The 25,504-nt window shown below is 44.0% G+C and overlaps 1 protein-coding gene and 1 long non-coding RNA gene across 2 annotated transcripts in view; one reads left to right on the forward strand and one right to left on the reverse strand.

Moving 5' to 3' along the window:
- BICDL1 (BICD family like cargo adaptor 1) overlaps window positions 1-25,504 on the forward strand; it is a 65,158-nt gene that overhangs the window by 32,776 nt on the left and 6,878 nt on the right. The window contains exons 3-10 of the mRNA XM_077834909.1: window positions 6,443-6,559; window positions 7,811-7,822; window positions 9,777-9,923; window positions 12,542-12,721; window positions 13,480-13,698; window positions 15,159-15,302; window positions 20,616-20,746; window positions 23,189-23,309. Of these exons, the coding sequence (XP_077691035.1) occupies window positions 6,443-6,559; window positions 7,811-7,822; window positions 9,777-9,923; window positions 12,542-12,721; window positions 13,480-13,698; window positions 15,159-15,302; window positions 20,616-20,746; window positions 23,189-23,309 (1,071 nt within the window). The remainder of the gene's footprint in view (window positions 1-6,442; window positions 6,560-7,810; window positions 7,823-9,776; window positions 9,924-12,541; window positions 12,722-13,479; window positions 13,699-15,158; window positions 15,303-20,615; window positions 20,747-23,188; window positions 23,310-25,504) is intronic.
- LOC144275550 (uncharacterized) lies at window positions 3,163-24,857 on the reverse strand. Its single transcript, XR_013348047.1, has 7 exons — window positions 24,567-24,857; window positions 24,097-24,153; window positions 23,357-23,464; window positions 22,929-23,117; window positions 9,791-9,890; window positions 4,997-5,242; window positions 3,163-4,753 (listed from the first exon to the last, which is right to left on the reverse strand). It is a non-coding gene; the product is annotated as an uncharacterized LOC144275550 (long non-coding RNA).

A 25,504-nucleotide genomic window follows, 5' to 3' on the forward strand; every position in this document is an offset into this window, starting at 1 on the left:
AGCCGGAAGGGACCATCAGATCTTCAAGTATGACCTCCTGTATAGCACAAGCCACCAGCACCAGCCAGTACCTGCACCACGCTAAACCCAATAAACAAAATTAGACCCAGGTATTACAGCCCACAGGAGACTAAACTATTATGTGCCACAGGCAGAGAACAGGAGGGACCGACATGCACCAATGCCTGAGGCCTCTACAAAGGCAGGGAATTGATTAAGTGAGATATACCCAGATAATCCTGGTATGTGACCTGCACCACATACTGCAGAAGAGGGGAAAATAAAACCAAGGTCATACCACAGTTTGGCTTGGGGGAAAATTTCTTCCTGATCCTTTGTTTAGATATACTGATTTGTTCTGCAAACTAAGAAAAAGTTATTTTCTTCCTTCCCTTTTCTGTTTTAGAAACTGTTCTCTCTTCAGTTGGGGGTGGGGTGAGGAGGAGCTTTTTCAGATTTTACTTGCCAGTCAGTTTCTTAAAGGTTATGGGCTAAGTTATCTAAAACAGCCTCTGAATTTGTGTTTGCACTTCTTGGCACACAGCTATTCACAGGTGAAAATAATATACTTTTGACATCCACCTATTCGGTTTGCAAGCACAGACATATTAGCACCTGCAGTTCAGATAGATAGAGGTCAACAGTCTGTTTGCAGACACAAATTTAAAAATTGTGTAAAAATGCTTTTGAAAGCTTGGGCCATCTAATGGCTTTCCTTTTGTTTTCTGATTAATGCATGTTAAGATCTAGAATAGCGTTTACCTTAAACGTAGAAATTGCATCTCTGCACTTTAAGGGTGAAAATGTTAGAATTCATTTCCCATCCTTCACAACTCTGCCTTGGTTGTCACACATTAAATGTGCCCCAAATAACTCTGGTGTGTTCTCCCTTTTATTATTTATGTTAAAGAAATGGATGTCAAATCATTTTAAGCTTCCAGCAGTCCCGCATTTTGGGCCTTTCATTGTGACCCACTTTTAGGCATAGGCACATTTTAAGAGAGAGGATAGAAGTCATATTTTTGAACCTGGATGGCCAGTCTCTCAGATAGACTTCAGCCTAAGATACTTCCTTCAGAACTGACTTTGAGAATAGAGGCTGGATTCCCCTGGGTTCCAATTGCCAGCTAGGAGCTTGGAACCTCTCTCTTTCTGAAGAAGTATTTCATGTTTGTGCCCACACTGATATCTATTCCTCATTTAAAAATAAATACTTTTGAAGATATTTGGAAGTTCCTGTGTCCTCAGCTATTCACTAGGGTACATCAACACAGCAATAAAAGACCCACAGCACAGCTTTTGGGCTCACAGGACTCAGGCTCTGGGGCTAAAAATAGCAGTGTAGATGTTCAGGCTTGGGCTGGAGCCCCAGGCTCTGAAACCTTGCAGGAGGGTCTCAGAGCCCAGGCTCCAGCCCAAATATCTACACTGCTGTTTTGAGCCCCACAGCCTAAGCCCCGCTAGACTGAGTTGCTTGACCTGGGCTCTGAGACTCACTGCCATGAGGTTTTTTTATTGCAGTAGAGATATCTATCTATTTATCTAAATTTAGGGTATTTATAGAGATACCCTAAAAAGGAGTTCAAATGTTGTGTATTTCCATTAGAGTATCTTTTGGTCTATGCTCATGATTTATTTTTGGTTCTGCTATAAGGAATGTCTTTGACTTTTGGATTTTACACCAGAGAGGCCACATACAGGCTGATTTTTGCCACAGTCCATATTAAGAATTCAAAGCATACCCCTGTTTGGGGAAACAGTAGTTATTTGTAGAAGCTTTAATGTTAAAATTCCACGTATCCTGGAGTTTGAAATACTAGGTTTATGATAGTCTCCTTTCCCTGATTTCTCGTTCCTTGGAAAGGTACAGATTTGCCTTTCTTGTTAGACACAGGCTCACTTTTCCACAATACAAAACACTGCACACTGATCTTTTAACAATTACCTTGACCTCTGTTGACTTGGTGTATATCATTCAGGTATTTCATTTAAAGTCAAGGCCAGATGATAAAACTGAGGAAATTTGGGATATATCTTTGACATCCTTGCAGTGAGATATAATAAACTTTCTATCTAAGGATCCCAAAGCTCTTTACAAACAATTGGTGCCAAATTCTGGTCCCATTGAAATCAGCTCCCATTGACTTCAGTGAAACTAGACCTGACCTTTAATGAATTAAGCCTCTCAACCCTCCTGTGAGGTTGGTTGTACCCATTCCTATTTTACAGATGGAGTTACTGAGGCGTGGAGAAATTAAATGACTTGCGCAAGGTCACATATGAAGACTGACAATGCTGTAAAGACAATTAAAATAATCTTTAATATAGATAAAGTATAACAGTAGTAGAGTCTTAGTCCTTTCTAATAACCAGGAATCAGTTTGCTGCCATTGAGCCCTATGTTTGATTTTCATTTTAATAGATTGGGAGCAACTAGAGTCTTAGAGCAAAACTCCATTCTGTGATTCACACTGCAGAACTGTTTCCCATTTTCTGCATTTCTTTCAGGAGTGGAACATATGCATGCAGAACAAAAGCCAAACATGCAACACTGTGCACTAATTAGTTTTGGATGTCCTCCAAGCATATAATGTTTTGTTTCTTATCATATCTTTGTCCTCTATCTGGACTTTTAATGTCAACCTATTGTAGGTCCAGAATGGGGGTATTGATTTCAATAGAAGGATTTGGGCCCTTTTTAATGCATAATTTTTTCCTCTTAAGCTAAGCTGAATGCTTGATTTATTTCCTTTTCCATTTAAACCTAAGTACAACAGGAAGGCTGGGCTTCAGACTAGGGTTGCCAACTTTCTGATCGCACAAAACTGAACACTCTAGTCCAGTCCCTTCCCTGAGGCCCCACCCCCTTCCCCGAGGCCCAATCTCCCACTCACTACATTCCCCCTCCTTCAGTGGCTCACTCTCCCCCACCCTCACTCACTTTCACTGGGCTGGGGCAGGGAGTTGGAGCGCGGGTTTACCTGCGGACGCAGTGGCTCCTGGTCAGTGGCGCAGCAGGGGCGCTAAGGCAGGCTTCCTGCCTCTCCTGGCACCACGGACCGCACTGCGCCCCAGAAGCAGCCAGCAGGTCCGGCTCCTAGGCAGAGGCACGCAGGCAGTTCTGCATGCTGATCTCCTCCACAGGCACTGCCCCCCCCCAGCTCCCTTTGGCCATCAGTGTGGAACCTGTGCTCAGGGTGAGGGCAGCGCACAGAGCCCCATGGCCCCCCTGCTTAGGAGCTGGACCTGCTGGCTGCTTCCGGGGCGCAGCACAGTGTCAGAACAGGTAGGGACTAGCCTGCCTTTGCTGGGCAGCATCACCAACCGGACTTCGGTGCTGACTGGAGCCGCCAGGGTCCCTTTTCGACCAGGTGTTCTGGTCGAAAACTGGACAACTGGTCACCCTACTTCAGACACCTCCTGTGATGTGCATACAGTCATTTGTTAAGACATTGTTTTCATTTAACTAATCAGAAAACATTCCATACGGAGATAATAGTTTTTCTCAAATCTTCTTGTGTCAGTTTATACTCCACTTGTGTGCCTGCTGTAAAGTTCGCAATCCTGGAAGACAAATTAACCTATGGTAATAAATTTGGGCCTACCCAGGAAATTATCCAAATAGCAATGCTCAGTGGACAAGATGAAGGCTGCTGCTTTGCATCTGGTTTCTTAAAGTTCAGTTTAAAAAATGCAGAGATTTGCCTTGCAAACTGGTCCTTGCATGTCTGTCACCTTTACAAAGAATTATGGATGTTTTGTAGTGTCCAAAGGAAAGGTGAAAGGCCTGGGAAAATCAAAACACTTTTTGTTTTCAAATTCCCCTAGCCTCCCCCTTATTACTGATTTCCTAACCCATCCATTCTCCAGTGTTGTAGTGTTTAGTGGCACAGAAAAAAAATCCATCATTACTATTAAAAAGGGCATACACAAGAGCACACTAGCAAGTACTGCTGTGTTGTATTTTGTTGTAATTGCATCTGTTGTTTTTAAACCTATATGAATGAATACTAGGGCCAAGAACTAAACCAAACTCCCCTTTAAATTGTAGCCACTGAAATCACACAATCCCATGAATCACGTTTCTCACCTCCTTCCTTGAACTGTAAAATTGAGTCCACCACAACCCCACTTCAATCATAATGATCTGCTAAAGCAGAACACTTCATCTATCAGGTCTTCCAGCAAGACAACTAGTCTTCTGTTTTGAGAAAAACAAAAAACTTTGCCATTTTCCATGTAGATTTCAGGCTAAACCATCACTCATCAAATAATATTCCATATTAAATTTTTAAAAATAATAATAAGTTATAAAAGATCCTGGTTGTGATGACATCTGCATAGCTGAATGGCACAGAGATTTGTTTCTTGCTAACAAAAATCACTTGCTGGAAATCAAACATCATTTTCTAGGAAACAACATGGCGAAGGGACACATGCCAAAACATTTTTGATTGCATTTCAGATTTTTACAAGTTCATGATGTAAAGGTAATTAAAACGTGTGGACTTCTGAGGTCTCTAATGGGTCTACCCAAGCCAGCTGGGTGTATTGCAACAAGCTCTTTCTCTCTTAGCTGAATTACTTTTTGCTGCATTATTTCTTCTTCTCTGTATTAGTACCAGGTTATTTGTCTGTATATTTCACCATCCTACAGCTGGACTAGGCTCTGCAACATCAAGTCCTAAGCATATCTTCTGAGACACTGTTGGTCCTGGAGTTCTGAGTGCTTGCATAACCTGGGTGTGGGTACCTGCATACACAGACACAAAACCATGTCAGCTGATATTCATGGAGAATCAGACTCAGTTAATGTTGAATTAATTATCTCTATGCACCACTTGAGTTTACTTTGCTTAATACTATTGTTGGCCCTCAGATAATGTCATCATAATATATTGCTCTTTTAAAGCCCCGTGCTGTGTAGCACTAAATGTGCTTATTAGTCTCTTCAATTCCTTTTGACATCAGTGGAAGTTGGGTGCGTCATACTCACAGAAAAAGACCTTTATAGCACCCTTCATCTGAAGAGGATGGTTGTCTTATATGTATACGGTGTTCCATGTTGAAGTATTCCAAAGCATCTTTACAAGGCTAATGAATCATATGCAAAACCTGCAATTCATTGACCCTGTTTAGGGTCAATCTGATAACTGATCAAGATGCTGAGAACATTGCATCTGCTTCAGAAAGGATATCTTTCATATCACTATGTTTTTGTTGTAGTGGGTACATGCTGCACCTGTAACAACAATGGTTAAAAAAGACAAATAAAATGGGGGATTTGTAGTGTCCTTCAGAAGTGACAATTGAAGCCAGACACACAATATATTGGCACAGGGTAGGATGGAAGCTAAAAATCAATTAGTAGCACACAAAGCCTTTTTTATTGACAGATATAGGCATGACCTTTGGGTGCTATGGTTCTTATTAATAGGGGCCAGGGAGTGGCTTCTTTGAATTAGGTTTGACACACAGGGAGGCAGGAAATCCTGAGAGAACCAATTAAACTATCTTTTTCTGATTTACCACCATTTTTTCCCAACCTGGAAAAAGTGGCTTTGCTCTAGTTCCTTGTTTATGATTTTAGTAGGCTGTGCAAGTTCAGGGATCGTTTTTAACTTCTGAGTGGCAATAGGGCTGTTCTATGGCTATTACTATAGCTGAAAGTCTGCAGTAGTCTCTGAGGAATGGCTGGTAAAATGTTCTGGAACTATTCTCAAGTCTCATCACGCCAATCTGGTAGCCGTCTTTGCTGACAAAATCAAAGGGAAGAACATAACAAACCCCATTCAGAGATGCACCTGGAGCATCTCCCCCTTTATCAGGCCACAGATCTAAGGCAAGGATTATTAGAACCATACAAGCAGAGAGATGGCCTAGGGCTTAGAGTGGGGTGCCAGAGATCACTTTAAATCTTTTAATGAAAAGACAAGATTGACCCAGAGAGATCAACTTCTGGCTACCCTCACTGTCAGGCTATTCCTCTCCTCGTGCCATATATAAATAGATGCAAATCAGTTAAATTTGTTCTGCTAATGCTGAGACTCAGCATAAGCCCCTGGATGCTGTAGGAGTAGTGCAAAGTGAAATGTAGGAAAGCTGTGGGCTGTGTTCTTTGGTTGTCCCCATCCTTGAGATGCTTGCTAAATTGCAGTGGCTCTAGGAGGCTGTGTGGGATGAATTCTGCACTGATTTATAACTCTATGCAACTCAAGTGTCTTCAGTAGCTTTGTATGGGGGGGTTAGCCAGCTCATAGCGTGCCTCCTCTTTTCAGAATTTTTGGTGATTCCAGACTTTGTTGGGAAATAACATTAATTTAGGGGTTTCCCTTCAGATTTATAAAATCCACCTTGGGTGGGAGAAGCTAACCACTTTCTGGATTTTTTCCTGCCCATGTTTCTCATTTCGGGGTAATTGTGTGTGGCCTCCTATTTGTAGGCATCAGAGGTGGAGAGACAACTCTCAATGCAGGTCCATGCCCTTCGAGAGGACTTCCGGGAGAAGAACTCATCAACCAGTCAACATATAGTACGACTCGAAAGTCTCCAGGCTGAGGTGAGTGGCCTTCTGGTCAGGGTGGTTTAAGGTTTGATCCGTCTCTCAAGGTACTCAGTGGTATTTTAATCTTATGTAATGAACCCCTCTGAACTAGGTAAACAAAACCAAATGCCTAATGGTGATAGTTTGTGCCAGCAAGAAAAAGGGATGCTAGCTAACGGGCAGAAGGAGATAATTAATTTAGTTGGCCACCTGTGTTTCCCTCTTAACTGATGCTCCTCATTCACACCAACAGGACTCCTGTATATAAGTAGCAGAGTTGTCCCCTGTTTTGAAAATAGCCTGAGTTACTGTACCCAAGTGTGACATGGTGAGTGAAGTAATGCCTTTTATTGGACCCACTTCAGGGGAGACAGTGAGGTGGGTCTCTTAGGAGCCAAAATGTTCAGGTCACCTGAGGAAGAGCTCTGTGTAAGCTCAAAGGCATGTCTCGCTCACCCACAGAAGTGGGTCCAATAGAAGATATTACCTCACCCACCTTGTTTCTCTAATATCCTGGGACTGACACAGCTACAACAACACTGCATGTGCAAAAGTGTGTTAGTCACATAAAGGCCCTTAAGTTTACTCTCTTTAAGGTGGTGACTGTCATACAGGCATAGCTACTGTCATGAAAGAATGTTTTGGAAGAAGCATGGCTCTCTAAGAGCTCCATGGAAGATGTTCCCTGGCATTCAACTCCGAGTATGGATAATGTTCTAAAGGCAGGGGTGTATGCAGGCAGCTGGAAAGCACAGCTCCTCCTTCCTGACTGGTGCACAGAAAGCGCCCCATCCTGTTTCAGTTTGTTTTAGCCCCTGTCTAAAGGATAATCCTGTCAGGAAGATGTAAAGCAGGGGAGACGATGAGAGGGATCTTTTAGAGACAAAATGTGGGTACATTCCAGAAGGCCACATCCAAACACACACTCCACTTCTGAGGAGGGTGCTGTTCTGAATGGCTGAGAAGAAAGCAGAAATCCTCTCCTGTATTTGAGATGTGTGTGGAAACATGAGGCCATCTTTTATTCTTATTTTTGCTCTGGATATCTTGGCCAGTATGTTGTTTGTTTTCTTTTCCTTCTGTGATTTGGGGAGGATGGGAGATTTGAATATGAAGAACCTGGAGCAGTGGGGGGAAACCCTATTGTACAATCCTACTACTTTTTAACTGATTAGAAGAGTTTTTCCTAAATTTCTGCTTCTCTTCCCCTCCCTACCCGCTCTTTTCCTTTCCCCTTCCTGTCCTCTTCCCCTTGGTATGGAGCAGCAGGTCCTTGAAGTAAGTACAGATGCTTTGATTGAGTTTTGAATGCATGTCTGTTACCATCACTATGCATGCCCCACCTGTTAAGACCCTTCCTGTCTTGTGCTTTCAACCCATTCCCCCCCCCCCCGCCCTTACCTTGGCCCAAGGCCTGCAGGACAGTTGTGGGTTTTTTTACAGTTATTCACAGGGTGTTCATTACTGAGTTTTATAACAAGTACTAATGTAAAATGCAGTCCTTCTGTTTGTTCTGTGTTTATCTCTGTTGCATCCCTTCTCTCCATTACATTGAAGTCAAGCTTGTAGGGGAAGAGTCTTCTCAGCAATCATTACTCATATAAGAATAATGTCCTAATATGTACAGGAGGTGTTCTATAAATAGAGAAATGCAGATATACAAAATTGACACAACATTCCTTCATCTTTCCAAACACTTGACTCCCCTGGACAAATACAGCATTCCTCATTTATCCAGGACAGCTGACTGTCTACTTAATCTGTGTCCAGGCACCATCTGTACACTAGGTACATAACCATAAACATAGGGCCTGGAAGGCAGCCAGATGGAAGAATATCAGAGCCAGCCTGGAGGACAGTTAGCAACTAACATGGGTGTATTGGAGAAGACCTAGAGAACAGTAAGGCAGAGGGGATTAGAGGAGAGTCTAGAAGGCAACCATAGAACGGCTAGACGAATATCCAAGACGGTTTAAGGCATCTAGGGTATGTGCTAATGGGGGCTAGGAGTGCATCCAGAACAGGCGGGAGGGCAACCTGGAGAGAACCAACAGGTTAATCAAGGAGCTGCAAAGGAGATTTGAAGAGACCTTTGTGAATATTCCTCAAGCTATTGGAGAGGTCTGAAAGGACCTGGGATACTACTGGGGAGCAGCTAACAGAGTGGGTATCAGGTAGGCCTAGGGAACATGAGTTGCTGGACCAAGCCATCTGAGATGGTGTAGGAACTGACCAGGAAGTACTGGGATCATCAAAGATCTGTGAGCATAGCTAAAGAACAGCTGATGGCATTGGACAGCGTACAAAACATATCCCCAGCACTCAGGTATCATGGTGGTGGGCACTGCAGAAGAACCTGGATAGACAGCTTGATGGGAAAATGTATTCTCTTTCCTCGTTAAACAAACAGTGGCCTTTATTAGTGCTGATTCATCCTATATGCAGCTTCTTGCTAAGGGAATGGACTGGGCACATTGCAGCAAGCACAGGTGATGAGGGACACTGGACAATGGAAAGGCATGAATCTGTTTTAAACCAAGTAATTGTCGGGGGGATATCAGTAATTGTTGCACAAAACCATCAGTCTGTTTTTTAAAGCATAAAATTATATTGTGGTGAGAAATCATCAAACCAAACATACAGCAAAGAACAAGGTACACAATCCCTACCACCCACAAGGGGCATAGCAAGAAACACAAACACACACACGCAAACCTCTACCTCTCCTGGGGATTCCAGTAAGTGGCCATGTAGAAATGCAGGAGGGTGAGGGTTCCCTTCCTGGGAACTCCAACATTTGCTCACACCAGGAACAGAATCGTAATAAAGCTGGGCTGAGTAACTAGCTTTTCACATTCTTGCAAATTTTATAGTCTGGGTTAATCCTTAGGAGGGTGGGTAGGGCAGGGTCATGTTTTACTGTAGCTCTTAGGAAATTCCAAGGTACACAGTGGTTTCTTTTCTCCCCTTCCCTCCCTCTATGTTTGCCTGGCAACGCACATTCCAGCGTCTCAGGAGCTGCACTCCCACTCTGCTCCACAGAGTTTTCTGGTGGGAGGTGTTTTCTTTCAGCCTCTTCCTAAGCTCTGAGTTGCATAAAGAGGCACCATCTCTCTCATACAGGTGCAGACACAGACAGACTCTGGTTCCTGCTGCTTTTCTCTTACCACATGGTGGAAAAAAGAAAAATCCCAAAGCCTGGAGCACAACTCGAGCTCTCTTTCCCTTTCAGATTAAGATGCTTACCGATAGGAAGCAGGAGCTGGAATGTCGCCTTAGTGCCATGATGGAGGAAAACGATCTGCTTCAGGGAACCGTGGAGGAACTGCAGGAGCGAGTGCTGGTCCTGGAAAGACAAAGCCATGATAAGGATCTTCAGGTGAGGAGAACAGGAGCTGGAGAGAGATGCTCAAATGAAAGAGAAAATGGAACTCTGAAAGCTAAGAAGGGATAAAGGAGGGGTTCTGGGATAGGACCTACAGTTAAGAGAATGGGAATTTGGAGATAAGAGACCAAAGGGAAGAGTAAAATGACTCTTATGATCACAGAGGAACAACAGAGTGGCTAGCGCCTAGATATGACCTGCAGAGAATAGGAACTCTCACAGAGGAGACTAAAGGAAGAAAAAATGAACTATTAGAACAAGGAATGAGAACATTTAACCAAGGAAAACAGGTACTTCAGTGGAGGATATGGAGGTTGAGGAACCTGGTTACATTTCTGCTGATTTCTTACTGGGACTGACTCCAGTAAGATCCTCTTATGATTATTTTGGGCAGAGATCCAGAGGATGGTAGCCAGCCTCAGATCTGTCACTATTCAAAAGGTGCGCAAAACATGCCTATGGAGTTCTCAGCATCTCTTAGTAAACATTACTCGTGGAACGATGTTGAACAAGTTGCTATGTCAGTGTTATAGGCCCTGTTTCTGGGTGGTGAGTGATATTTTATGGTTTCTTTTCTCAATTCACCCTACCCACTGAAGGTTTGTGGCTATACCAGCTTTTTTTTTCTTTGGCAATTAGCTCCCCGTATTCTCTGCCAGTCTGTGGAATATAAGAATATAGGAACTGCTACACAAACAGACTGATAGTCCATCTAGCCTGGTATTTTCTGTTGGACCTTGGCTGCTCCTTCAGCAGGAAGTACAAAATCCCCTATAATGCACCTAACTAGAATCCTGTTCTACCATAGTAGATGAGGGAAATAATTTCTTCCTGAACTCAGGGTCAACAGTCCTGGAAACTGAAAGTTTCTCACTCTGCCCTACCACTGTTCTTCAGTCTGGGCTTGGAGGAACTCCATCCAGGGAGTTCAGTCTCCACTGACCCATTCGGTCCCTGGCCTCTCTGATGTGAGACTGACATTTTGGGGGCCAGTTAATTTGAGCTGTGATAGTGGGTTTGTGATTTGGACACCCATCCACTGGGAACTGAACTGAGACCCACCAATTCATTTTATGCAGATGAAAGTCATTACAATCTGAGCACTGCTCAATAATCTGCTACCAGCCTGGTGTGGATTTGAACTGGTGACCTAGAGGTGAAAGACTCTTTCTGCCATTCCTAACACCCTGAGCTGTCCATTTCACCAGCCTCTATAATTTTATTCGAATTAATATAATTTATTCATAGATAAAAGTCTCATCAGATTTTGAAATTTACTAAGCTATGTGCCTCAATTTGCACAAGTAAGTTTCATGGACTAATTATACATTGCATTAAAATATTTCCTTTATTCATTTATTTTTCCCCTTTTTAATTTCAGCAAGTGCCCTCTAGTTCTCATGTGATGGGAGAGCATTAAATAGGAGCTCCCAACTGCTTTTTTGTAGTATACAGTATTTATAAAAATATTCCCTATCAGAACTCTTCTCCTTTCCAAACTACTACTCCTAGTGTTTTGCCACATCTGGACCCTGCCCCCACCACATTATGCCTCTAACTAATTTTGTTGTCCTCCACTGGAGCTTTTCTGCTGTCTTTCTTAAGATGAGGGAACCATTGCAGAATGAGGTATGCAAGGTGACTACTTACCATCATTGTAACATAGAGCGAAGTATGAAAAAAATACTATCCCCTACTTGGTACAGGATAGCATCTTTGCTTTTTTGAACACCGCTGTACACTAAGCCATCCATAATGATAGCCTCTAAGGAAAAAGATCTAGGTATCACTAATTCAGAACCTGTCAGTGTAAACAGATGGATTAAACTGTTCCTTTTAATGTACATTACCTCCCATGCACTTGTGTCCATTGAATTTCTGTCTGCCTGTTATGTGTGTAGAAAGTGATTACACCCAATACTGGGGTTTACTGCTTTGACTTTGTACCAGCTGTGTAACAAGAGACCTAATATATTTGTGTTACTTTCTGTTTATATCACTTACAAAAATATATGTGACAATATATTGGTAACTAATTGTTTACTCAGTTGTGTACCCTCTCACTACAGATATGCCCTGATTTAAATGCCTTGAGGGATAACTGAAACATTCAGATAACTGGAGTTTCAAATTAGTAAAATGTTTCTCTGTGAATTTTAGATGCGATGGATATGTGAATCTTGGTTAATTGGGGTTTGAATGACCAGGGTTTAACTATATCTCTTTGAAATACAAATGGTTGCGTGATTTTTTTTTTAATTCAGTTGTTGCTATGTTGTCTAATTACCTAGTTTTTCCTTAACTCCTTCTGGAATTCTTCATAATACGTCTTAGCCTTAACTAACCTGGTGATTTTGAGTCTTCAGCATATTTTAGTTCCCAGCCCATGTCTAGTTCTAGCTGAGAGTAAAGTTTTGGTAATAATGTCTTAGACTGTTAAATTTTAGAAATTAGACAAGCCAGCAAAGACCGTTCCTCCCATATGCGTCTTTTCCTCCCACAAAAGCCCGTCTTTTCAGGGCTCCCACCAAGGTCCTTCATGAGCTGAGAGATTCATCTAGTCCTCAGTCATATTCACTAGTTTTGTTTTTTCCTTTGATTTCCTTTGGAAGCTGCATCAAAGTCAGCTGGAGCTCCAGGAGGTGCGACTGTCCTGTCGGCAGCTCCAGGGAAAGGTAGAAGAGCTTAGCGAGGAGAGAAGTCTCCAAAGTTTCAACACAACCAGCACATCCCTGCTATCTGAGATTGAGCAGAGCATGGAGGCAGAAGAGCTGGAACAAGAGAGAGAACAGGTATGATCATCCTTGCACACTGGGGAAGCATATGAACCTTTGTAAATGTGCCCATATGAACACACGTGTAAACATGTTCACGGCTAGTAGCTGGAAAGCATGGCAGACTAGTGCAAACGGCAGTCACACACCACATTCCGCAAAGCTGCTATTGATATCAGTTAAGAAACCCACAGTCACAGCCTATTGCAAACCACACTGTAGTCATCCAACACTTTTTTTTGCATCTGATAAAGCAGCGCATTAATACACGTGCATATGCTTCTGTGAACTTACCTAGGGGTACAGAACCACACCAGTTAGGAGAGAGCGAAAGGGCTGCACTATTAACACATATTGTAAAGTACATTTAAAATCCATGTGCACATGCACACAGATGAAAAGAGCAAGGGCTGCACAAAACCTGGCTGTTCAAGGAGACAGTGTGATCCAGTGGACATGGCACTGGGCTGTAAGTCAGGAAATCTGGGTTTTGTCTCAATCTCTTATGCTGACTCACCATGTATCATTAGGCAAACCAAGTAACCTCTCTGTGTCAGTTTCCCTGTATATGCAATGCAGGTAATGATACTTCAAGACCTTTAGATGAAAAGCACTAGATAAATACTTGTTGTTTTTCATTAATATTACATCTAGGATAGGGTGCATCGAAGGACTTTTCTAGCTAATGGGGCATCGCCACATTCTGGAGGTCTACAAACAAGAGAATCTCATGGGTCTCTAAAGCCATGGACTAATATAATGCTGTCTTGTTCCAGCTGAGACTGCAGCTCTGGGAGGCCTACTGCCAAGTCAGGTATCTCTGCTCTCATCTCAGAGGAAATGACAGCGCAGACTCTGCAGTCTCCACAGACTCCTCCATGGATGAGTCTTCAGAAACCTCATCAGCCAAAGATGTCCCCGCTGGCAGCCTACGTGCCGGTCTCAATGAGCTGAAGAGGCTCATACAAAGTGTTCTGGATGGCACAGACTCCCCGGTAGGTATTTGGACACAGAGAAGGATTTTTGGTGTCAGTGTTGATGCTAGGCAAGGAACAGTCTGGGTTATTTTAGATCTTTAATTCTGTGGGCTTTCAGAATTCTTTTGTGGCCTTGAAGATGGGACATCAGGGTACACAACCCATTTCCAGCAATTTCACATATCACAAGCAGGCCAGTATTTAGACATGCCAACCCAAGGGATTTAAGCTTATGACCTCAAAAGGTATCAAGGTTCTGTTCAGATACTCATCCAAATCTCTCTAGTCTAGAAATCATTCTGGAAAACTCATCCAAATCTCTCTAGTCTAGAAATCATTCTGGAAAACTCCTGAGATCAGGGTTTCCTGCAAGAGTTCTAGTTAGTGTTAGTTTCAGCCAGCTTGAAAATATTGCAAAGTTTCTCATGGTATTCTGGTTCTCTCACCTTCATTTCTGATTAAAGTCTCCCAACCCTGTTTTAAACTGCAATGATATAAAGAGATCAGTGAGTGAAAATCAAGGTAAGAGTTATCATGAGAATTGGGGTCCCTATAGAGTATAGACACAAACACTCCTCTGATAAGCCATCAGAGGTGGCCCCTATGCCTGGAAGAGGGAATGTTCTACAGCAGAATAGCACCTACTGTTTGCCTTGGAGTACTGAGGATGGAAGCAGAACTCAGAAACTTAACGTAATAGGTGATTGAATGGAATCATGCTGGAGGAGATCTGCAGATCCTCTCTTTGGAGGACTGGGACAACCTCCATGACAGAGTAAAATAGTGGGGAAATGTGTAGCCTTTCAGAAAGACTCAAAAATCACATCTTGGCCCTCCATTTGCTTCATCCTCGAGACTTGTGCGTTCCCCACAAGGAAATAGCCAACCTGAAGGCAGCTCCATTCTGGAGTGGCACATCCAGAAATAAGCCAGGAGGCTATGTGTACTTGCAAACCTCAGACATGAATGGGAACCCTGACCCAACCAGTTTCAATGCCTGTAGGAGTTGTGATTGAATCATAAAAGGTTGAGCAAGAATACAAGATTGTATTTGTTCAAGGGAGAATGGAGATAACATATAAAGGCCTAAACATAGAAACCTGGTTAGGAATAAGTATATGAAGAGGTAAATATCGGAGCTGGGTTGTACTCAGAGATAAGGGCAGAGGATTACAAAGTGGGGAGCGTGTCTGTATATCTTTGTGCTAAGGTAAGTCACCTGTGTGTGTTCTTTCTACCCAGGCTTAGGGGCTGTGTGTGTGTTCATCGTAGTTGATGTGTTTGTGACTGCTTGCATTGTGAGCCCTCTGGACACTGTATAAATATATGTGAACATGTATTGTAACATCAGAGCTCTTGCAGAGTGACGTTCCCACTTCCTTTTACTCTCTTAGAGCTGTCTCCAAATCAGTACAAAACTAATGCAAACTGTAACTTATAAATGAAAGCTCAGCAAGATGTTTCTCTCTTTTTGCCAGAGTTCTCGGAGAAGTGATGATGATGCCTTAGAAGAACAGATCAGGCAAACAAGTGAGGACTCAAGAGCCCTGAGGGAGTTAATGGAGGGAGAAAGAGGGAAGCTGAGGCAAAGCCTGGAGGAGCTGCAGAGACTTCACAGCCAGGTGAGCAATCCATGCAGATTCCCTGGACCTGCTAAAATGCATGTTGCTTTGTAAGACAGGATTGTGGCACATTCCCACAGGGTGCTCTGCTTATGTGGAAGAGGTCGTCTAGTCATATCCTGAGAAGACCTGTTGGCAACACCTTTCAGAGCCCTGTATGAGTCAATTTTGCTAACCCAATGTTCTTCAAGTATGTCTCAGTGTGGATCCCTCTGTAGGTGTGCACATGCGAGATTGGAACTGGAGTGGCAGGAGCCATGTATGCACCCTGTGCTGCCTCATCCGAGAGCATAAAGGTAGGATGGCTGCAACCCTGTCTTGGTTCCCTCTTACTGGCTGTGGCAGCAAGACAGAACCCGGCAAGTATCCAACCCACTAAGTTGCAGCTCAATCTAAACACTTCTTCAAAGCCTTCCCGAACTGAGGAAAAGGAAGAGATCTCTCTTCCCAGCAGCATCCCCAGCCAGACCACTGATGCCTGAATACTGGGAAGGGCTAGATCCAGGGCTGAGCCATGTCCGTGCCTCATCTCACCACTAAATGGTCTCCACCCTTCGCTGCTAGATGCAGTGGTATCCAACGGCAATGGCACCAGCAAAGGCTGACTTTAAAACATTCCAGGAGTTCCTTGTGAGGACTGCCGAGACTTTGGAGATCAAGACACTTGTCCCATAGTCACCCCATTGAGTTCCACTCTTTGCCCTCTGCCTCGCTCTTCAGGGATCCTTCTCATGAGAGCCAGCTACTAACAGAAGTGGCCTCTTTCCTTTGTGGCTCCGAGCCGAAGCTGGATCTCAAGGCAAGGGGCTTCTACTCCCAGTATTTCCTCATTCTGAAAAAGAAAGGGGGTCTTTGTCTATCCTAGATCTGAGGAAACTCAACAAATACATATGTTGTCTTTGGTTCAGCATACTTCCATCATTCTGTCATTCTATGCTTAAGATCGGTTCATGGCTCTCAACTTGTAGGATGCGTACTTCTTGTGGGTCAGATGTATGGCTTTGTGGAAATACCTAAGATTCACAGTGGGGCCCAACCATTACAAATGCAAGGTTCTGCCCTTTGGACTCTCCACAACACCAGGAATATTAGCCAAATGCCTAGCAGTGGTGGAAGAGCATTTAAGGAGGTAGGGAATCCATGTCCACCCGTACCTGGACGACTGGCTGAAGCACGTTCCAACATGAGATTTCTAAGTCTTGGAATACCTCCTTTCCCTATTCTCTTAAATGGGGCTCCTTGTGAACTATGAGACATTGTTTCTCATGCCACTGCAGATGAGTTCAGAGGAGCTTTAATTGACTCCAGGTTGGCAAGAGCCTACCTCAGACAGTGCATACATGTCTGAGACTTTTAGACTACATGTCAGTGTCCATGTACGTGCCACTTGCCAGACTTCACCTATGGCCCTTACAGTTGTGGCTGACATCTGTATACTTCCTGTCCAGACATCACAGGAAGCTGTTCAGTGCCTTGGGTCATGCAAGAGTTCTATTGGTGGCTAGACTTAGTGAACATAAGAAAAGGGGTGCTGTTTTCTGTCCTTTCCCTCATGATAATGCTTATCACGGACGCATTAAGGACAGGCTGGGGCACCTACCTGAACCACTGGCAGATGCAAGGCACGTGGTCTCGGCATGACTTGATCACCTGAATAATATCCAAGATCATGCAGGGTTAGGATTCAACTCTCCCAGCGTTCATTTTGCTGCAATATCTGCTTGTCGCACTCCAGTACACTCATAGCTGGTCTTCGCATGCCCTACAGTATCAAAATTCCTCAAAGGCCTCCCTTGCAGGGCTTGCCTTCCAGTCAAAGACCCAACTCCCATCTGGGACCTCAATGCCATCCTTCTAAAGCTTGTGGATACCCCCTTTGAATCACTATCAGAATGCTCTGTACACCACCTTAACATCAAGCCTGTCTTCTCTCTTGTGGCCATTTTCTCACCACAGAGAGTTAATGAACTCCGAGCCCTTATGGCCAGACTGCCTTACACACCCTTCCATAGGGACACGGTGGTACTGATACTATATCCCAAGTTCATCCCTACAGTGGTCTCAGAATTCCACCTAAACCAATGGATTGCTTGACTAACCTTCTTCCCAAAGCCCCCTTCAGCGCCAGGAGAAAGGAAGCGCCTACTTAGACCTCTCTAGTGCTTTGTTCTATTACCTCACCAGAAGCAAGGCTTTCAGGCCATATCCAGCACATCAAAAGACTAAGCTATCTCATCACACAGGATCCACCTGCTAGCAAATGGCTGGCAAGCATCTCCCTCCAGACATCAAAGCACACTTCTGCAGAGTACAGCCGGCATCTTCCACCTGCATCAGGAACATGGTGATCTCCAAAATCTATAAGGCTACACAGAGCAACCCACAGACTTCATGCACTTGATAAGGCTGCCTAGTCGGATGCCAAATTCAGGGAGTGGTACTTCAATCACTGTTTGACCGATACAGCTGAGACCCCTCACTCCCACCATTCAGGGAAGGTACTAGTGGCCAGTCACCTACAGTGGGATCCATGCTGACAACCTTGAAGAAGAAAGACTCACCATTCCCTAGTAACTGTGGTTCTTCAGGATGCTGTTGTTGTCAGTGCAAGTCCCGCAACCCATCCTCTGTTACCACTTTTCAGATTCCTCAGCAACACAGGAACTGAGTGGGGTCACAGTCACCCCACTCTTTACGCCCCGATATGGGAGCATGAGGCAGCACAGAGTGAATATGCTGCCCAGTGAACACTGCTATTCCAAAATAAACCCACTCTCTCACTGATCAGGCCCATGCACATCTACAGTGGGTCCGCGCTGACTGCTCAAAGCACCACAGTTTCCATAGGGTAAGTAACCACGTGGGAGAAACAATCAGAAAATCTTGTTTAACGCTAAAGAAAATTGCTGGGCAGGTGAATGACTTCTCCATTCTACTCCCACCAAGTGGTGTGTTTTCTCCTGTACACCCCTCTGTACATCCACAGCTACCGATATCATTAAAGGGACAGTGCCTTCTAACACACCTCTGGATATGTATAACAGGCATATTTACAGGGCTTGCCATGCAGTGCAATCTGTGAACAAAGGAACCGGTCAATTCTTATAGACTGTCCCATGCTGAAAGACTGTTCCAACCTCTGCTTGGAAGCTCATCTGCTTTAGATGGATGAAATAGTGTGGGCTCCCCAGCCACCTACTCTGAACTGTGTTCCTCTCCTAGGGGGGAAAAAACACTAATGCAATATCTTACAGCTCATTTAGAACCTCTGACCACTGCCACTTGGAGGAAGGTACTGTATTGGGACTGTATAGCCCTCCCCTTCCTGGGAATAAGCATGGTGGCTTTCCCAATCAGGGCCAGTTGAACAAACACAAATGAGGAGCTTTCCCACTGTATGAATGGTTAATACACAGACATATCTTTGAAGGGTTCCCTAGTGCTTGTGTGGCAATCTCACAGGGAACAGCTCTTTCGTTCTTAGGAATATGCTAACACGGAGAAGATTCAAGTTAAAGCCAGAGCCTTTCCTAGGGATGAAAGAGGTGCTCCCAGCAATACTTCAGACAAAGTATTGGGTAGCTTCTCACAGTTAATTCCATTACAACCCACTACCTCATCTGTCAAAGCTGGGAGGTAATTGTCACATTCTGCTCAGCATTGGTGAGGCCTCAGCTGGAGTACTGTGTCCAGTTCTGAGTGCCACACTTTAAGACAGATGTGGATAAAATGGAGGAGAGTCCACAGGATAGCAACAAAAATGATAGGTAGGACAAGAAGTAATCAGCTTAATCTGCAGCCAGGGAGATTTAGGTTAGATATTAGGAAAAAAATCTAACTATAAGGGAGTTAAGCTCAGGAATAGTCTTCCATGGGAGGTTGTGAAATCCCCACCACTGGAAATTTTTAAGAACGGGTCAAACAAACAACTCTCAGGGATGTTTACTTGGTTCTGCCTCAGCACACGGGGTGGACTAGATGACCCCTTGAGATCCCTTCCAGCCCTACCAGCCCTTCCAGCCCTGTGGTTCTGTATTCTTTACTGGGACATGGAGAGTCCAACACTGTGTAGGACTTCAGCCTAGTGAACATATCTCACCCCCTCCTTCAGCCTCCCAGAAAGACTTGCCAGCCAGTACTGTATTTTCACCTGTCATCACAACTCCATCTTCAGAAGCAGTTTCTCTGTGTACATTCATCTCCCACAATCTGTCCATACCCAGAAGCAGATCCATGGCAGATCCAGTGACAGTGGAAAAGTAAGTATCGATGTGGTGGATAACTTCTTAGCTGTCTTCCCACCACCAGTGAGGTTTAGAGAAGGGTAGTTTGTTGCATCTCAGAAAGATTTCCAAGGTGTTAGTGCAGTACGTTGGTAATGGAACTCCTGCATACAGCAGACCAAGAAACTAAATGCCTATGGAAGATTGCAGAGCTGCGATAGAGCGAGTCCCTCGTGATTTCATACACTATTAATTCACTTTGGACTGGACTAAAGGGTAAATAGATTCTCAGATTATTAAATATTTTACATGTATTTTAAAGTCTAATTAAAATTCTGATGAGTGCCAGTAACTCCTTCCTTAGAGCTGAGTGGCCTTTTTCGCATCATCACTCTTGTATAGGTTTGTTTTTAACTGCTCACTGCTTCTAAAGAAAAGACAGTCAGGAAAAAAAAAAATTATTATTTTTTTAATCTTATTGCGGAGGGGCGGGGGACACTTGAAAATATATGAACCCAAGTGATGTCAAGGAAAGGTCAGAGACTAGAGTGCAGGCTGAAAGGATGTTGGATCAATAGAGGAGTCCCTTGGTGAGGAAGTAACATTTCGACAGTGAACCTTCAGTGGCTGCAATGCAGCTGAGATAGCGGGATCACAACCCATCTTCTTTATGGTGGATCATAGGGGCTGCAGTGGAGCAATGGCCTCTAACATTATCCATGGTGACCATTAAATGTAATGGGGTGGAGTCATTGCCATCTGATGGTGTTTGGTGGCCCATGTCAAGTGAGTTGGCAACGCATAGGCCTTTCAGGTAGGAGCCACCACTTCAGTTATGACCATTGTTGGCAGCCTCTGTAAAGGCAAAGGTTTGATGGGCCCGGAGACTGGAAACTCTCACCCTTACAAGGTGGTTCATTCAGATCAGAGCTGAGGCACATGTCTAGTAGAGGCCAGTTACTGCTCATGCTAACTGCTGTGTGATGAGAGGACTTCTCTCTTCAAGGATGCCAGTTGGGCGCCTTCCACCCATACTAATTATTACCCTGAGAGGAGAAATGTTTGACAGTGCTCTTCCTGTTCCTGACAGGTGACGCTGCTGAGTGTGGAGATGACTGCGCTGAAAGAGGAAAGGGACAGGCTCCGAGGGTCAGCTGAAGATAAGGAGACAAACGAACGGCTTCTGAAGGCCATCAGGGATCGAGATGAAGCCATTGCCAAGTAACTAGAATTCTATCGAAGAACAGAGAAGAGTTTGGGTTGTGGTCTCAGAATTTACCCACCAGTTTGTTCAAAGGAGACACTTTGGGGGCAGCTTTGTTGCCAGGCTGCTGCCAGTAAAGTGGTAGATCTTCCCACTTCTGAATGCTGAGGAGTCCTGCTAAGTGCCTGTGACCGGGGTTCTGATCCCGGGAAGTTCCTGGAACCAGCAGTTCTGCTCTCATTTAAAAGAAACTCCATAAATTCTATTTTTATCAAGTTTGGGGGACAGATCTTTTCATCAAGCCAAGAGATGGCTATTGCCCCATTTGGGAAGGGAATACAAATATTGGAACTGGTCCTTTCCTCCTCCTCCTCCTCTTCCTCCTCCTATTCTCTTTTGCTCTTCCAGCCTCCCTTCCAATTCCTCTGTGTAACTCTGCTACTGCACCTTCTCTAACCTGTTCCATAGCTCTTCCAGCCCCCCTCTTCCATTTTGCTCTGGTGCCTCTGTGAATCTCTGTTACTGCAATCCTCTGGTCCTTTAATTATGCTTCTCCTCTATCCTGTTCCTCTGCCCTTAGCCTCTGTGCTCCACCTCCTCTCTGCTTTCCCTTTCTCCTGCTTTACTTTCTCTGTGCAACCCTGTTACTGCATCCTGCTGTCCTTCCCCTCCCATGACTTCGATCCAGTCTTTTATGCCACGTTTTTTCATTTTTTTACCTCCCCAGTCTGCCCCTTCCCTCCCCATCTTTGCTGGCTCAGTTTTAGGCAGCCTGAGGGAGGAACATGAAGTTCAGAACACCAGGCTCTGGAGGAAGGGAAAGAAGGGCAAAAGCTCTTGTATTCTGCTTATTCTAGATTAGAGGAGACTCTCTCTAACCTCCGGTGAAATGAGACAAGACGGAACACAATGCAGCCCACTTCCTTACAGCAATGCCTAATCCTTGCTGGGTTGGCAAGAGGAGAAAAGCACACAAAAGCATGCGTGTATATGAGGAGGGAGGGGAGATAAGCAAGCATACAGAATGGCTCATTTTGTTTTTTAAATTATACGATCTGTCAAGTGTTTTTTACAGTGTCCCAAAGGATACCAAATCCCTTCAGAATGCCATTGTAACAGCTCCATCTGTTGGCAGAAGTAGGGAATATCCCTGCTGCTGATTGGTGCAAAAGGCTTGCTTTGACATTTAATAGCAGTATGGGTTGCCAGTTCTGCTGTCTCTATGGCAACTATGCCACTTGGGGGATGCATAAATTCTACTGTTAATATCTAGCAGTGATGGGCTGTTTTACAGTAGAAGCATATTTTTCTGAAACACTCAGACCTGGGGCCTTTCACTGGAGAAATGCGGATTTTTTGCTGTTCAGGTGATCCTAGTAGTTTACGTGGGACAAGCCATTAATATTTATGGTGTGTGGAACTGGGTGTGAGAGAGATTACTGGAGAGAGGGTGTACAGAGACTGTGGCTGATTGATTGCAGACAAGGGAAGGGTGGGATGGTGCTTTGGGTGAGAGTGTTTGTGCTTGCACATACAGATATAAAAAACAGCAAAAGGCACATCCCAAGCACCAGGGTAACATCCCCTGCCAAACTTCAAAACCCTGCTCCAAAGGCTGGAGGTATTGGACCATCTCAGTGGAGCAGTTGGAGGATTATTATTAACATGGACAAAGTGTATTTCCCTCTTATCTCAGGCCATTTTTGCTGAAACTTTCTAAAACAATTCAGCCTCAGGCAGACACCCAGCATGGAAAATTTCAGACTGAACAGTTAATTTGGCAAAGTTATAAGCAACTGAGAACCGTGTTTTAATGGGAGGTGTTGAGCGTCGTTAAGTATAGGTGGTGCTACCAACTCTGCCTATAACATAAAAACTAATTCCCAGACCACTCTTCTGCAGAAAAGCAGGGGAAAGTTGTTATTCCAGGGTAGCGGATGAATCAGATGTGGTTGATACAAATATCAGAACAAACTTGCATCTAAAATTAGCAGCCAGGATATTCCCTACCAGTTTATATTGTTTCTTGGGCATATCCTGGCAGGCACAGGAAATGGTTGAATAAAGACTTACAAGTATAAACTGTTTGGGACAGGGTCTTAACACTGGACGCCTACACAACAATTTATCAGAGTATGTCCCACTTTCCATTCCCCCTCTACAGAGAAGTATTCTCCATATGATAAGGGCTCTGCTCACCTGGTGGCTTACTGAACTGGTCCCTTCTACAGGATCCATCTCCTTTTCATTGTCCCAGTAGAAGCTGGAGCTAGTCACCCACTGAATATTCAGAGTCCTTTGGCAGATCGGATGCCAGGTTCCATATCCTGATTTTGTTGAATGTGCTGAATGGAAATCAGTGAACACTGGTGAGGTGGTTCTGAAGACCTGCAGGAATTGATTTAGATAAAATTGAATTGTGCTCTGAGATTGTCCATGTCTCTCTTTTTTTCCCCCAGGAAGAATGCAGTGGAAATGGAACTAGCCAAGTGCAAGATCGACATGATGTCTCTGAACAGTCAGCTGCTGGATGCTATTCAACAGAAACTGAACCTCTCGCAGCAGCTTGAGGCATGGCAGGTAGGTGATGCCCAACATCAGTACAAAGCATTGGTGGAAGCACTTACAGATCATTGGCTCAAGGTGAGGGGGTATACTGGTTGACGAAGTGAAAGTTCCACAGGCTGACTCATTCTTGTCTGTAAGCTCATGTCACACTTAAAGCTGGAATATATCTGGAATACAAAAGTTGTTGTTTCTCAAGTAATAAAACACTAATGTGAAGGGCACAAGTCCCTGAGAGCCCCAGGGTTAAAGCAGGGGAGTGATCTCTGGACTTGGACCCTTGCAGACAGTGGCTGTTACAGTATACTATAAAGAAACAACTATTTAATATGGGGATAGAACAACTAAAGGAACCAACTCTAATTTCACAGCTGCCCATAACCCTGGTGACAGGTACACCTCTTTTTCAAAACTCAGTCCTTCTTTCTAACAGCTGTGACCTGGCTCGGCCTCTGGGATGTGGATATGGAAAAGTTTTGCTGTACAGGGACAAAGGTTCCTTACTCTAGATTTCCTATGTCCATAGGTCAGAGACATTGACCATCTCAGATCAGATTACTATCTGAACAACATGCTGACTGAAGACACTCACGTGTAGCAGGACTAAATCTTCTAAAAACTTCAGTCAGTCTTCTGTGCCTCCTTTTCAGATAGGGAACAGAGGCAAGGAAGCCATTACTGATCATTTGGGGTCTACCATTTCAGGACACAGATGTAAATGCTTTCTTTTCCATCAGAAAATCTAGCTAGATGGAAAGGTGAAAGCTCAGTCCCACTCCAAATTATAGGTAAAATGGCTAACCTGGGTTCTTCCAGTTTGGGAGCCACTAGTACCAAAGTCACACAAAGCCAGAGATCGCTTGAGAGAAATAAGAGACAGTAGTTATTAATTTGGACAAATAATATGGAGGGAGGGATGTGTGAAAAAAGATACAAACAAATGGAAGGAGAGACAAGGACCAAGGCAGAGAGACAGAGATTGCTCAATCCCTGATTTGTTGTAGCTTGTTACAGAATGTGTAAAATGATGACTGCACTGACTATCCAACCTGACCAGTAGAAACCTCTCCCATGCAACCTTTCTCCTATTGTAACTCCATTGTGTTTTCGTTTCTCTTTTTTCTCCTGCTTACAGTTTGCTTCCTCAGGGCTTTTTACTATCTGGCTCCTTTGGTTTCTGATCTAGTGGCCTTTCTCAGTTCCCGTACCAACAGCTTTAGTCGTACACCCCTCCTGCCTTTGAGGTGAGCTCCCACGCTCCATCCCACCCACCTCATTCACTCTCCCATCACATCCAAGTCCAGTGTTGTTTCATTCTCTGCTGTGAGGAAAGTGTGCTTCACAGACTACGCTAGCCTCTGTTCCATTCACTACTTTCATTACACGTGGCATCCTCCATGATCATTTCCACACAGTGAAAGGTGCCCATTGGAATTCACTGTCTGTCTCCTGTAGCTGTTTCCTTTTAACACCTGTTTTCCTCTCCAAAGCTAGGGTATGAATCTGTATCCACGGAAGCTAGTGGCAGGTTTCAGAGTAGCAGCCGTGTTAGTCTGTATCCACAAAAAGAAAAGGAGGACTTGTGGCACCTTAGAGACTAACAAATTTCTTTGAGCATCAGCTTTCATGCATCCGATAAAGTGAGCTGTAGCTCACAAAAGCTGATGCTCAAATAAATTTGTTAGTCTCTAAGGTGCCACAAGTCCTCCTTTTCTTTTTGAAGCTAGTGGGAGTCTTGTCATTGGCTTGAACAGGTCTATAAGGGTAAAATTCTACCATCACTTACACCTGCACAACTCACTGACTTAAGTGAGGTTGCACAGGTAAACTGATGGCAAATGTCTCTTGGCATGTGCACAAATCTTATTAAACAGGTGAGATGAGCTGTTCCTTTCTGAGGAATGAATGGAAAGGTCAGGTCTATTTTAGGGAAGCTAATAGAGTCTGTCTGGGAAATAGTATTTTCTGAAGAGTATGTTGTCATTTGTGTCCAATCCGGAAGTCCTTCTCCTTTGAAACCTTCACTGGGTTTGATGTGTGTTGGGACAACTGGCTGTGAACAAGAAAACATAACAGGTAATTACTATTTTAAATCATCAGAATTATTATAGCTCCTGGTGTAATTCCATTGACTTCAGGAGTTACATCAGGCATGAATTTGGCCTATAAAACTGAGTTAATTTTGTTGAATAATAATGAACGAGAACAAA

This window comes from Eretmochelys imbricata, chromosome 15, assembly GCF_965152235.1.
Source record: "Eretmochelys imbricata isolate rEreImb1 chromosome 15, rEreImb1.hap1, whole genome shotgun sequence".
Taxonomy (NCBI): domain Eukaryota; kingdom Metazoa; phylum Chordata; order Testudines; family Cheloniidae; genus Eretmochelys; species Eretmochelys imbricata.